This window comes from Prunus avium, chromosome 5 (genome assembly GCF_965620075.1).
Source record: "Prunus avium chromosome 5, drPruAviu1.hap1.1, whole genome shotgun sequence".
NCBI classification, from domain to species: domain Eukaryota; kingdom Viridiplantae; phylum Streptophyta; class Magnoliopsida; order Rosales; family Rosaceae; genus Prunus; species Prunus avium.
The window spans coordinates 19,945,817-19,960,609 of record NC_142288.1 but is presented as its reverse complement, the minus strand read 5'-3'; the positions used below and the strand labels follow the sequence as shown (position 1 = coordinate 19,960,609).

The following is a 14,793-nucleotide window of genomic DNA, read 5'->3' as shown; positions in this document are numbered from 1 at the left end:
AATGAAACAAAACCAACAAAAGCTCTTCTCTCAATCACATGATCCTTTGTAGCTGTTATAAAAATACATTCCTGCACTGCAGAGAAAAAGAGGAAGTTATGAGTAAAAAGCCAAACCCAACCCAAACCAAGTCGGCAAGTCACCACCTTCACACTACTCAACGCCAAACCTAAAACATGGAAACCCCACCCGTTGCATGCACATTCACCTTGGGCCCACCAACTCAAAGCCCTAGCCCACACGTGTCAAGACCGTTGTCTTCTTTTGCATGCACCTCACACCAGACCACACCACACCCCGCCACTTCATCAGTCTCTACCTTTTATACTCTCTCACCACCTCTCTCTTTTTTTCATTTCCTCCTTCTCTTCGCCCACAGATTCTTAATTTAGCTCTTGGGTTTTCTTCATGGCGGTGGTCCAATATCAGTCCAGGTTGATCCTGTTGCTGGTTCTGTTTGTGCTGCTGGTAGGAGGCGGCCGAGTCGCCCGGTTGGACCTGTGGGACTCTACAATCCGGTTGCCTTCAGATAAGGATAGACCGGAAGATGCTAATCACAAGGAAGCTGGAACAAGATGGGCGGTTCTTGTTGCCGGTTCATCTGGCTATGGAAATTACAGGCATCAGGTATGTATGTGATACTTAAGCAAGATTATTATTATAATTTTTAGCGTTGAGGTTTTACATATTAAATTATTTATATATATATGTAGGCCGATGTTTGCCACGCATACCAGCTGCTGAAAAAAGGTGGGTTGAAAGAGGAAAACATAGTGGTATTTATGTACGATGATATCGCCAAGCATGAAATAAATCCCAGGCCTGGGGTCATCATCAACCACCCACAAGGTCAAGATGTATATGCCGGTGTGCCGAAGGTAAAGTTTTTCATTTTATTATTATTATTATTATTTTGTGAATTAATTTATTTTTATTTGTATGATCAGTTGCACCATAGATATTATTATCTCTTCTCTTCTCCAGTAGTCTTGTAGTTTCGACCCAAAAAAAAAAACATGAAGTGGTTAAAAGTGGGTAAGAGGTCGTAGGTTTGTCAAATCAAAGCTGCCAAGTGGATAGCTAGCTAATTGATTAGCAAGGACAAAGGCAAGAGCTTGTATTAAAAGCTAAATACAATGTTTAGAGGACAAAAGAGTTGGGCCCTACTTGACATTAGCCTTTCTTCTTCTTCTTTTAATATTTCTTAAAGCTTCCCAAAAAAACAAAAAAGATTCCAAATTCTAGCATCAAAGGATCAATTTTAGATTATCATACCGAACGAAAAAGAAAAAAAGAAAAAAAGAAAAAGCTTGTAGCATGGTCTTGAGTGGTGTGAACTTTCGCTGCTGAAAGCAGTGCTATTTGGCATCTTGCTTTTGAAAGCATCTTTATTTTTTATTTTTTTTTGGGTCGAAACACACTTTCATTAACGAAAGGGAAAGGTTAGGGTAAGATGATGAGTGAGGGAAAAAAAGAAGGTAAAAATCCACATCATGATTGATGACATTGATATATGAACCATGTGTCTTGATTGTGTAACTTTTAAGCATTCATTTCCAGTTGTCAGAATGTTTGTTGGATGCTTGGATTGGATTGGGTCGTTTCATTTGGATCTGAAAATGCTCTTTATATCCGCATGAAACTCATAAACGATGTCGAAACTACAGGGAAGGGGGTTTCTCACATATACACTACAACGGTGTCTTGGGGGTTTGGACATGAGACCACTAATCTGCAACAAAACTTGGTGGTCTACTTTTAAATTTTCCTTTTCCCTTTCAGTTCTTTAATATACTTTTTTTAAGGCTTATTGGGTAAAGTTAGGATTAAGAGCAGCATGATCAATAGAGGTATGAGCATGGTTCATCTTAGGTTCAAAGTCTCATGGACACATATAATCACCGTAACAAAAAATAAACATTATTTTGGCCTTAAATAGAATTCTCAGATACACATAAGTGTCTTGGATATTTTTTTTTACTTATTGTATCTTCTTTTTTATTTTTTGAGAAATTGGACCAGTAGGCCCACATAAAGCCCAAGGCCATGGGGATCAATTTAGTACCTGAAAAGCCCACTTAAAGCCCAAGGCCTGGATCGGCCATTTCCATCCTCTGCCACTGTTAGACGTATATGCAGTGTGCAGTATGAACTAAAAGTGCTGATTCTAACTAATCCCAGTGAGAAAACAGAGCAATTATCCAAGTCAGTGTGAAATATACTTGAGAGTTATGCTTGCCCTTTTTACATTTTAACATAAGTTTGTTAAGCCTTAGTGCTAACCTTAGCAATTGGTGGCTACGTGTTACTGTGGTAATAGTTGTCACTTGGTTGTTAATTAAGCTTCAGCTTAATCGAAATCCCATAAGTTTTCGGGTTGATTATATTGGTTTTGGGTAATGTAGGATTACACTGGTAAGCAAGTAACCGCCGCGAATCTGTATGCAGTTCTTCTTGGGGACAAGAAGGCTGTGAAAGGTGGAAGTGGTAAGGTTGTGAATAGCAAACCTAATGACAGGATCTTCTTATACTACTCGGATCATGGGGGTCCTGGTGTTCTTGGTGAGTTCAGTCCCTCTTCTTTTACATTCATACTGTATCATTATTATTTTTTCTTTGTTACATAAGAATGGATTGAATGCTTGACTCATCCTTAAATCCTAATCCTAACCCACTTTCGACTGTTGGCTAACCCAACTGCTTATATTATGTCATTATTTTCATTTTTGGACAGTATTATATCACTGCTTGTTTTTATAAATGTTGTATCACTATTTGATTCATACCTCCTTTAAAGGGTATTTTTCTTTCTTGGTTTGCAAGAGGAATTAAGTTAGGTTCTATCCGTAACATGCTTACTCGTGTGCATTTCAAGTTGGAATCAATCTGAGCAGAGATGATGACAACTGTACCAACCTTACTGCTCATTTTGGATGTGTAGAAAGAAATGTTATAAAAATGAGAGTGAGGACTCACCAATTTTCAATATGATTGTAGGGATGCCAAATATGCCTTTTCTTTATGCCATGGATTTTATTCAAGTTTTGAAGAAGAAACATGCATCAGGGAGCTATAAAGAGATGGTAAGAAGGTTGCCTTTTTTTCACTTCGTTTGGTATTCACCGATATGACAGCTAACCGATTGAGTTCTTTCTGCGCTGTTTGCAGGTTATATATGTAGAAGCATGTGAGAGTGGGAGCATATTTGAAGGCATAATGCCCAGCGACCTAAACATTTACGTGACTACAGCATCAAATGCACAAGAGAACAGCTTTGGAACTTACTGTCCTGGAATGGACCCCCCACCACCACCCGAATACATCACTTGCTTAGGCGATTTGTACAGTGTTGCTTGGATGGAGGATAGGTATGGAATTTTGGTCTTTCCAAGATGGGAAGTAAGTTTCTAACAACTTTCAAAATAAGAAACTAATTTAGTAGAAATTATTTGGGACAAACGAAACGAGGAATAGAGGAAACATGATTAGAGGCTTCTATGTAACCTTTTATATGTCGTTTCATTGACTTTCCTTTTCCTTGAATTTGCAGTGAGAGACACAATCTGAAGAAAGAAACAATTAAACAACAATATCAGAACGTGAGGTCACAAAAACTTGAACTGAATTTTCAACTTATGGAGTTAATATTGAAGCCAAGCTTTTGTGTATAGGATTTTTTATTTGCAAAGTTGTGTTTGTGTAGGTAAAGAAACGGACTTCCAATTCCAACAATTACGATGTGGGATCACATGTGATGCAATATGGGAGCAAAAACATTACAGTAGAAAAGCTGTATTTGTACCAAGGTTTTGATCCTGCCTCTGTGAACTTCCCTCCTAATAATGGACAACTAGAAAAGCCCATGGAAGTTGTCAACCAGAGAGATGCAGAGCTTTTCTTCATGTGGCAAATGGTGAGCTCCATCCCCCAGAAATTATTTTGTTGTATATTTAGATTTAAAGTGCTAAATTAGGTGAGGTTGCTTGATCTTAATGCATTTTTTACTCGTTTGTTTTCAACAGTACAAAAGATCAGAGCATGGGTCTGAAAAAAAGAGAGACATCCTCAAGCAGATTAAAGAAACAATGAGGCACAGGACTCACTTAGATGCAAGCATTGAATTCATAGGAACATTTCTCTATGGACCTGGAAAAGGTTCCTCCACACTTAATTCCGTGAGAGCACTTGGTCTGCCCCTTGTTGACGATTGGGAATGCTTAAAATCTATGGTAATAACTAGAAACTAACCATTTAATTGATTCCGTTATTGCATTCATTACTTAATTGTCATGGTCAAAACTTGAATTGCAGGTTCGAGTGTTCGAAACACAGTGCGGATCGCTGACTCAGTACGGCATGAAACACATGCGCGCATTCGCCAACATCTGCAACAGCGGTGTATCTCAATCCGAAATGGAGGAAGCTTGTTCTGCTGCCTGCAATGGCCATGACCTGGGCCAATTGCATCCTTCAAACAAAGGCTACAGTGCCTAAATGTTGAAAATATGTAAGATCTTAGTAGCAGGATAGAGATGTCACAACCTTAACAGTGTCAAGATGCCTAGCATCTACTCTAGAATCAAACCAGAAATGTCAAAACATTAATATAATAGTTGTATAAAACTCATGTGTATGTATGTTGGTAGGTATAAAAGTTTGGGGATCAAATAATATTTGGTTTGGTGGCTGAGCTTGGAATCAAATTTACTTTGATGCATGAACATAGGGTTGCAGGTATATCAGCAAAAAGGAACAATTCTATGGGTTTATTCCCAATTTGGGAAGAAAATAAACCAAAGCAAGGAGAATCAGAGGTTGAGTTGCCCCAGATTTGTGGCACTATGCCACGTTGCTTTCTCTTTACCTCTCGTTCCAAAGGGTCGGTCCACGCGGTTCTGTGTATTTTCTTTTTTTATAGAGGGATGGGGGACCAGAGGTTCACCATCAGCAAGGCCAGAATCTAATTTAAGATCTCCACCAAGGATTATTATGGGGACCAAAGGAGCTTTACCCAATTTGCATTTTGCCGAAAAGCAAATGCAACTTTGGTGTTCTATGGTAATTCAGCAATTTGGCTCTTGTGGATGGCTCTCTTAATTGGAAGATGATGATGTGTTACCAGGAAAGGTTACAAAGGTTGTGGATTTGCTTGAAATAATTAAGTATTAAGAATAATTATAAGTCCTGGTGTTGGGTACAAAACAAGAAATGCACTTGGGTTTTAGATTAAAGCTCTTCACTTGACGTAATTTTAACTCATTTTTCTCGTGGTTCATTTATTCTCATACTTTAAAAGTGATATATGCTTATATCTCTTCTATCTTTACTTGGGTTCAAATTAATGCACGTTTCAATTACTTGTTTATATTTTTATTAGCCCAATAGACCCCAACGCGGTCGTGTTGCACTTGTTTAACACATTAGTTAAGCTAAAAAGCCTCAAAGTAGTGGCATGTTCAGGAATTTTTCTACGTGCTAGCAAAGAGTTTTGTCCTTGTGAGGACAGATCCGACGACCTCTTTACCTAGATGTGTCGATTCTTTACCTAAATATGTCGATGCGTCGAAATCTTACATGTATTTGCCTAGTTAATTGAGGATCAGTTGACATACACTTATTAGTATCGGACGCAATACAAGTACAGATGCATTAACAAGCTATGTCCCAATAAATTTGTAACGTTCGAAACTCACAATTTTGTCCCAACATTCCTAAAGCCCCTAAAAAGTGGTAACGTAAAAGTAAAATTCAACACAAGGTATTAGAAAACCCTTGAAAAAGGGTAGATGACTTCAATATTCACAGTATTTAGTGGGAAACAATATTTAATTAACCCTCTACTTCCTTGAAAGAGAAAAAAAGAAAAGGAAAACAAAAATCAAAATCATTGTCATGAATTTGGACCAGTGGCATTTACCGAAATTGCCACCCGCACTAGCGACGGCTTTTCCTTCTCCGCCTTGGGCATTGATCTCCTGCGGCAATCTTCATCTGCACCTTCTCAAACTCTGAAACCTCACATGGTATCACGATCCGACCCGGATGATTGAACCCGTAAACCTTCTCTGCCTCCTTCAACAGGTCCCCGAACAGCGGGTGATTAAAGTACATCACAGGGACTAAATACCTCTGCGTGTCATCACCTGATTCGCCCACGTACACAGCCAGATGCCCTTTCGGTACAAAAACCGGTTTTGCAACTTTGGTTTCAACCGGGGCTTCAGGGATCCGAATATAACCCGAGTTTGCGGAACAGAGCTCCTTTGCTCCACGCTGAAGAAACCGAGCCAAGTTGAAGAATTTGGAAATGGGGTTGTAGTTTTGGGTCGGAGACTCCAGTCTCTGGAACCGGTTCGGGTCTTTTCTGGGTCGGATAATCCATTTGAAGATCCTCACTAGCTTGTGTCTTAGCCTGAAACCTCTGTTCTTTCTCATGCTTAGTTCGGTCTCAACAACAAGAAGGACCCGAAATTAAAGATTTTGGACAAAGGGGTCTGTGTTAAAAAAGATTTTCTGAATTGGGTTTGTGTTTAATAAGATGGGTACATGAAAAGTTATAGAAGAACATACAGAGCTTTGTGTGGGTTTTGAGCTGGTTTTATAGTGAAAGGTTTGGGATGGTGGCTATGGAAGTGGTAGAGATTATTGGGTAGGACGATGAGAATATGATTCCTTGGGAATTCAGAGAATCATATGTATATATGAGAGAGGAGAGGTGGTCGGCACACGGTGTATAATTTTGGAGTGTGGGAGATGTGTGAAGAAAATGAATTTAAATATGGGAGAGAGGCAAAGAAAATGGTAGGAGAGAGAGAGAGAGAGAGAGAGAAGTAAATTGATATAATAACTTATCAAGTACTTGAAAACGTACGGATGCATTTGTATAATGGAGTTGTTTAATGCACTACTTAGTTTGACGAGAAACTAATTCTTAGCTACACCTCATTAGTTTATTAGACTGTAAATTCGGACCACATGATTAAGCATGATTTTGGCTAATCACCCATCTGAATTTACATCTAACGTAATAGACGATTAGAATATTATTCAATAAAGAAAATAAAAACTATTCATTAATTTTTAACTGTTGTTAGAGGGTAACTTGATCATGATTCATGAAGAGAGAAGTAAATTAAAATATTGACACCAAAAGCAAAATATAAAAGAGGAGTCACTATCACTACCAAAAAAAAGAAGAAAGAAAGAAAAAAAAGAGGATTGGGACAAATTTAAAGCTCCTCTTTGAAATGTCCAATGTCCAAGTTGAAGAGTCGCTTGATCGATCGATCTTTTGAAAAAGGGTCGAGGGGTCGCATTTGAAATGTTAATGGAGGGCTCTTCATAATTTTTGTTGACGTATGTATTATAGTAAGATTTTTTTTGGTTGAAGCTCTGGCTAGGAGTCTCTGTCTCGGACACTGACCTCATATTTTTCTGTAGATTTATTCAAGATTCCTCCACATATACAATTATTTGGTAGAGTCAAAAACCCAAGTAGGTTTTTTTTTTTGGATTAATATTATTTTCTGGTTGGACTATTTTATGATGAAGACCTTGTTCCATGTGCCACAGTTGTTTAAAAACAGTATACGTATGAGCTTTCTTGATTTGCCAAATAGCTCAGGAAATTATGGAATGGAAGCCCCAAAATCAAACCTAATTTTGGTCACTTTTTCTGTTGTTTTTCTTTTGGGTCGTTGAATACGAAAAGTCTGAGACCCCTTTGGATTTTCAACATTGAAATCAACCACACCACACGTATCTTTTCCGGTGGTCCTTCATTTATAATGAAACATGTTTCCCTCATTTTGGCTGCACGTTCGCCTTTTTAGTTCCCCAATTTTTTTCCAGTTACAAAATTAAGACTTGAAAAAACAAATTGTGCATATATGAAGTTGTAGATCATCTCTATAACAGAAATGAAAATCAACACAAACTATTTAGATCATATCGTATATTATATCATGAAAAGGATCCATATAATATTATTTTTATTTTTATCTTATACAGATGGGTTTTACTCGTGTTAGAGATGCGATCCACGATGTAGCCAAATAAATACGATTCAAAATAACTTTATATGGAAAAGTATGATATATGTTTCGGAAATAATATAGCAGTATTTTGCATGAAAGTATAGAGCAAGCTGTTTTTGTGCATGAAAGAACAAAACGGCAATTTGTTAGGCCAAAGACAAGGAATCTGAAAGGTAAGAAGTTGGGGGTTCTGTTTAGGCTTTGCTAGGTTTCTTGGACTGGCCTCAAGATGCCTAATTTTGACTAGTTATTAAATCTAGCTCCGTAAGATTAGTAGAAAATGAAATTAACAAAAAATATTAAATGATATAATAACTCATTGTTACTTGTATAAGTCGATTTGCTTGCTTCTATTGCTAAATTGCACCGTCCTTTTCACTCAACTCCAGCTAAGCAATATTGTACGTAGGGTGTACGAAAGTGTTGACTGCAACATTCTACATATAAACTATTATTTGTCTTTGTAGAGATTCCATCATGCCTACACTTTGGCTCTTCATGAATTCAAAAGACAATCATGTATGACAATCGTAAAACGAGAGTTTTTTTCCCCGGTTATATTACAGGACATTGAACTTTCGACCTATCATAATTCTAACTTATTATTTCACTTTCCCTCAACAGTTAAACTAATCCCAAAGGTTTAAAATTATAGAGCTAATTAAGGTTCGTCGTCTTATGCTTAGTTTAATCATGATGACGACAAATTTGATCAACATTTGTGTCTAAGCATTGTCAGATAACAGATTAACATAAACCAACATGCCGTAGGCATCTTTGATCTTCTGACTCTCTTTTCCACCATGCATGCATGCGTGGTAGAGATCAAAGAGTAGCTCAGCTTCAATTTCGAATATTATTTTTATTTTTTTCTAATATATATATGGTCGAAAACCTGCTGGCGAACATTATCAATCAAAATTTAATTAATTAGGGTTTAAACAATAATCTTTTGGTTAAAACTGTGTGCTCAAATACGACAATTTTTCTTTGTACGTACGTTGTTCTACCCAGCCAGCAACCACTTTTTTGGATTTGTGTTTGATCACAAGTTTGTAAAGAGACAACTTAATTTGATCCGTACTACTTTCCTTTGTTGGAGACAACATATAAAACCATTCTTAATTACAATTAAATAATGTTATTTACAGATCATTGTTTGTTTAATATAGAATCTTTACAGGCTGGTGCTTTTTTTTAATTACTAATATTCTATATGTGTATAATTATATACTATATTAATTCTGAAAATAATAATTAATGATTATTTCTGAGTCATTAGATGAGATATAAGTGATTGATTGAGATTTGCATCAAGTCTTTTTCCCTTAAGGCCTGCTGTCTGAAATGTTGTTTAGGCATGCCCAGCCCAGTTTCATGGAACTTGTGAGAGTGAGAGGCTGGTTGGGCTGGGCGTGAGCAGTTTCATAAAGCTCGGTTTCATGGCATCATATCTAAATTAAGGTTGAAATAATCTGAATAAATAAACTCTTAGATTGGGGTCCTGTCCAGAAGGTTGAGAAGTGCCTCTCAGAAGGGAAACCTGTTTTCTGCCCTCAAAATGTGAACACAATGGAGGGCACATCGCCTACATTGATGCCCTTATCTTGTGGAAGCCCCACAAGGGATTGGTATTTTGGTACCTCATCATCCACCTTAACTGCTTTATGGGACAAAAGCTAATTATCTTAGGAGGACAGTTCACACTCCCAATAGCCAACGTATCTAAACCACGAGTGCCCTTCAGTTCAAGGGCTTTCAGATAAAGCAACAGACATGGCAACCTGGCCTTTCATTTCATCTTTTAAAAAAAAGCTATGCCTTTCCTAGAGAGCTCCATTTGTAATTCTCTTCAATTTCCTTCTAGATGTATATATGATTCGATTAGCTTCCCTTTTTGTTTTTTAAAATTTTTATAAATTATTTTACGTTACTTTGAATGATTAATTTGATGGTTCATATAGATGAGTACAATTATATAACATCTTGTGGGTTGGATTGAACTAATCAATTTCATTTAAACTGGACAAGTGTTCTGGCCGTTATTTGATATGCTAAGCTTGAACTTATTAAATTAGACATATGTTCAACATATTGTGTCTTACAAGTCTCATCTAAAGGAGTGTGACTCATAAGAACTGATTTAGACTCAACTTCAATCTAGTTCAAACCGAACCCCATACAATTAATAAACCACAATAAGCTCCTACTATATAATGATGGAAATGATGACAAGTTTGACTCTTGAAATTCTGTGCTTAATTCGTTACCCCACCAACTTCAACCTTTGCCACATCTCTACCTCAATCCAACATCTTCCACTTTTAGCAAGACAAAACAAAGATTCAATTAATCTTCTTTCTGTGCATACCAAGGCCCTAATTTGTTACACCCATTTTAGAAACATGGGCTGTATAAAACCAACAGGGAATGGTGCTCTTTCTAGTCTCCATATGCTTCTTCTTCTTCATTGCAAAACTAAATTTGCCACGAGTATTAGGGTTACTAATTACTTGTTAGTTTTTTCTTGAGTTTGGGCTTTTGGCCCCTTTTAACAAAATAAACAAATAAATAATAAATAAATCAATATAACATCATAAATGAGGTCAATAAAACGTACGTTTAACTTTTCGCTCTCGATTATGCCACATTATTATTGTGCAATTTGCGGGGATATAATTGTTTTATAAGATGGTAATTATCCCAAGCTCCATTATCTTCACCCTTTATTTGTTCTCATTTCTTAATCTTATTATTCATGCCATAATTGGTATGATTATTTTGACGGCGACACATAAACCAAAATGCAATCATAATATCTGCTGCCGTTAACATTATCATTATTTATTTATTTCATTTTTTTTATAAAATTTTCCATTCCTAACTTAGCAATCAACACTCCTAAAAAGAGCCACAGTCCCACAACCATATATAATTTTTTTTCTTATAAAAAGACATTGAAATTGTAATAATGCCACTATGTGCATGTGTTTTTGTGCCCAAGAGTTGACCAATTAAGTCAACATTCAAATTACCTAATCAAAATAATTCTATTTTATGCAGACGATGATAATTAATCAAATTGGTGGTGGGTTTACCATATATATTATAATTAAATGAGTTATTTTTAAAAATAAATTTAACAAAAATATTTATGAGATCTGGAGAAATTGAGTACTTGTAGGCCCTTGGAGAAAGACATATATCATATGTAGTTGTAAAACCATTTTATAAGGTTTCAATGAATTCTTGCACACTCAAATTCTAATGTAATTACCACTTTTAATTTGCTTGGTAAATCAATGGGCGCTACGTATGCAGTGTGCTGCGTGGTAATCTTATCATTTATAAAAGAATAAAAAAGTAAACACATAGTGTTGATTGTGGGAACATTGATTTTTGGCAACCATTCATATGGTGACATGTAGAAAATGAAATACGCCCTAGGTCAAATAATTGTGTCAATTATATCTACATTTAATTGGCCAATTATCTTGACTTAAAATGTGAATATCTCCCTCAAATCAAGGATTCGATTGACATCAAATCTCCTTGATACACTCTACCTTCTTATTCAAGAGAGAGAATAATTCCCTTCCATAAAGGAATTATTCTCCCATAAATCATACCAAACAATGAGGCCCTATATAAAGGCAAGTTATCTTCACACATGAGGTAATTCCAAACTCTAGCAAAAAGCTCTAAGGCTCACACCACCTCTCTCTCCCCCCCTCTCTCTCTCTCTCTCTCTCTCTCTCTCTTGGCTTCGTATCGTCTCCCTCTCTCTAGGCTCCGTGCGGTCTCCCTCTCTCCCCAGAGAGCAAACTCCATTCCTTTCAATTATATCTGCATCTCCCCGCGACCATCAATTCCATTACAGGTTCGAGCCACCCTCGTGAAGCTGCACCGAATTCACCTTGAGGTACGGGCCCGAGCTTACCTCACGACCCCGTGGCCGAGACTACTAGCCATCCTCATGGTCCCGCACCGACACACAACTTGAGAGGTCCCAAGGAGATCATGCATGAACCAGCATGTAATGAGGAGGACATGAATGTGCTGATCATCATGCTGATGAGTCGAAAACATCCCCGAGGGTGATAATGCTTTAATGTGCAAGGTGTTCGCTATAACCTTGCGAGGAACAGCCCAAGATTGGTTCCATGCATTGGCGCCCAGGTCGATCAGGAGCTTCATGGAGTTAGCTCTCATTTTCACAAATGAGTATACTTTTTACCAAGCGATAAAGAAATAGTCTGATCACCTCTTCAAATTGTAGAAGAAGCAGGATGAGTCTTTCAGAGACTACATCAAAAGATTCAGGGTTAATCGCCTTGGTGGAGTTGCATACTCAATTTCGTCGGAGAAGGGTGTGGAGTTCACTTGGTTTACTTCTCAGCGTAGATTGTCTTCCAAGTCTCCTCCAACCCTTAGGCCTTAGTGTTGATCACTCATGAGCTTCTTGACATCCTCTACTCTCAACAGTTGCGGTTCATGCCGAGGACGTCTATGGCATTTGTGTCGTTGGTCTACTTGCTCATTTGCTAAAGGGGGTTGTTCACCTCAGCTGACCTACCAGTGCGGCGTGTTGGTGGATTGAGCTTACGATCCATGTCGCGTAGCCTGGAATTTGCTTTTCTAGTACGAGTCGGTGAGATTCTTCCTTCACACTTTCGTGAGAAAGGCTATGAGGCTGGTCTCCTCGGGGGCCTAACCTCAAATGAACATTTCTGTGTAGGCCCAAGTGGGGATGAACATTAGACTGCACTCCCAACCATGAGTGCACGTTGGTTCGCGGGCCTTACCTCGAATGGATACTCGTCTTACTTTGCTCATGACTCGTGGATGTTTGTGACTCGTAAGCATGCTGATCAACACGTTTATGTCCTCTTCATTGCTTGCTGGTTCCTGCATATCTCCTTGGGACCTCTCAAGTCGTCTGTGGTGCATTCATCCATCTTTCTTTCCTCACCAACAAGTCCAAGTCCGAAGTCGCGGATCAAGTCAATTTGCACAAGGAGTAGACGAACCAAGTTGTTTTGGTCCTTGAAACTCCTGGTCAACTCATCGACCTTGTGGTTGAGATCTGCTTGATTGCTTGGATCGGTGGGAGAGAATTATGTGGAGCAAAGTTGCACGTAACCTAGGGTTTCGATGGAGGCATGCCTAAGGGCCATAGACATTTAGCACGGCGACATAGGAGGGAATAGTTGCACTTGCTTGAAGACCAGCCAAGTCACGGTGGAGGCGGGATTGTCAAGGATGGTGGAGGAGCCATGAGTCGTTGCGGTCTCGCCGTGAGTGACGGGGTCACCAAAGGCAATGACATTGCCATGTGGGAGAGCTCCGGACTTGGCGGTGAGGCCGAAAGGGTGGGTCCTAGTCTCGGCTGCGAAGATGGCTAGTAGTCTCGGCCTAAGGGCAGTGAGGTAGGCTCGGGCCCGCACCTGGAGGTGGTTTGGCATTGCTCCATGGGGGTGGCTCGAACCCATAGTGGAATTGGTGGTTGCGCGGAGATACATATATATTTGGAAGGAATGGGGTTTGCTCTCTGGGGAGAGCGTGTGGCACGAATTCCAAAAGAGAGAGGGAGAGAGAGAGGTGGCATGAGCCTTAGGGGATTTTTCTAGGGTTTGGAATTACCTCATGTGTGAAGATAACTTGCCTTTATATAGAGCCTCCTTGTTTGGTATGATTTATGGGAGAATAATTCCTTTATGGAAATGAATTATTCTCTCTCTTGAATAACGAGGTAGAGTGTATCAAGGAGAGTTGATGCCAATCGAATCTTTGATTTGAGGGAGATATTCTCATTTTAAGTCAAGATAATTAGTCAATTAAATGGAGATATAATTAGCACAATTATTTGATCTAGGGCATATATTCACTTTTCCATGTGTTACTATCCGAATGATTTCCAAAAATCCATGTTCCCACATTGGGTTTTCACGTATGAATATGTAAGACTAATGTCATGATGATTTTTTTATGACTGTTATATTTGAACCATAATTAAAAGATTGCACATTAACCGTTTTTTTTGGGGTAATATTTTAAATCCAATGTTCTTACTAGTAGCAGTGCTGGCGCATGTAGGTAGGAGATTGTGAGAGTCTGTTGCCCCTACACAGCAAAAGTTTCCTTTCAATTTGCCCAGCAACTCAGGTTATATATTTGTTAAGCTAGCGACAAGAGAAGGTGCTCGATGAAATGCCTCAAAGAGACTGAGTAAGCAACTATTTGTATTTTGTCCAGGATCCAGGCGCTATTCAAAAAAGAAGAAAAAAAGGACTTTTGTGGGTATGAGTTGTGTTATTCTGTGAAGAGAGATGATGGCCTAAAGACTATGCATGTGCCTGTATTTTGCTCATGTTCCAGATCGAGGATGAGCGTGAGCTACTTATAGCACGCATGAGTTACGTGCAATATGTTACAAATCTTTTTCTTTTCTTCACTCTACTTTTTCCTTCTTTTATTATATGACCAATTCCTACATATATATATTTCTTATAGAAATCTTGGAAGAACTCATTTTTCATTTGTTTTTTGCCCCTCGAAAGGTTTTGTTTTCCTTAGCGGTCTTCCAATGGCATAGATCGAAGCCAGCCTTCAAAGTAAACTAAAACTAAACTCATAAATTATTATTATTATTATTTTTAGAAAAAACCCCCCAAATTATAAGTTGGAAGAGGACAGAGAAGTAGGTTAATATTGCCTATTTATATATAATGACCACGAGAATAAAAGAAGAGTTTAT

At 38.2% G+C, this 14,793-nt stretch overlaps 2 protein-coding genes across 2 annotated transcripts; one reads left to right on the top strand and one right to left on the bottom strand.

Moving 5' to 3' along the window:
* Positions 1–313: 313 nt before the first annotated feature.
* Positions 314–4,690, top strand: BETA-VPE (beta vacuolar processing enzyme). The gene is made up of 9 exons (XM_021954650.2): positions 314–627; positions 714–878; positions 2,406–2,562; positions 2,998–3,083; positions 3,169–3,368; positions 3,551–3,599; positions 3,704–3,913; positions 4,023–4,229; positions 4,312–4,690. The coding sequence occupies exons 1-9, from the start codon at positions 409–411 to the stop codon at positions 4,492–4,494; spliced, it is 1,476 nt and encodes a 491-aa protein (XP_021810342.1). The 5' UTR covers positions 314–408; the 3' UTR covers positions 4,495–4,690.
* A 1,071-nt stretch (positions 4,691–5,761) lies between these two features.
* Positions 5,762–6,794, bottom strand: LOC110753695 (SAUR-like auxin-responsive protein family). Its single transcript, XM_021954640.2, has one exon. The coding sequence runs from the start codon at positions 6,433–6,435 to the stop codon at positions 5,935–5,937; it is 501 nt and encodes a 166-aa protein (XP_021810332.2). The 5' UTR covers positions 6,436–6,794; the 3' UTR covers positions 5,762–5,934.
* Between the last annotated feature and the right edge of the window lie 7,999 nt (positions 6,795–14,793).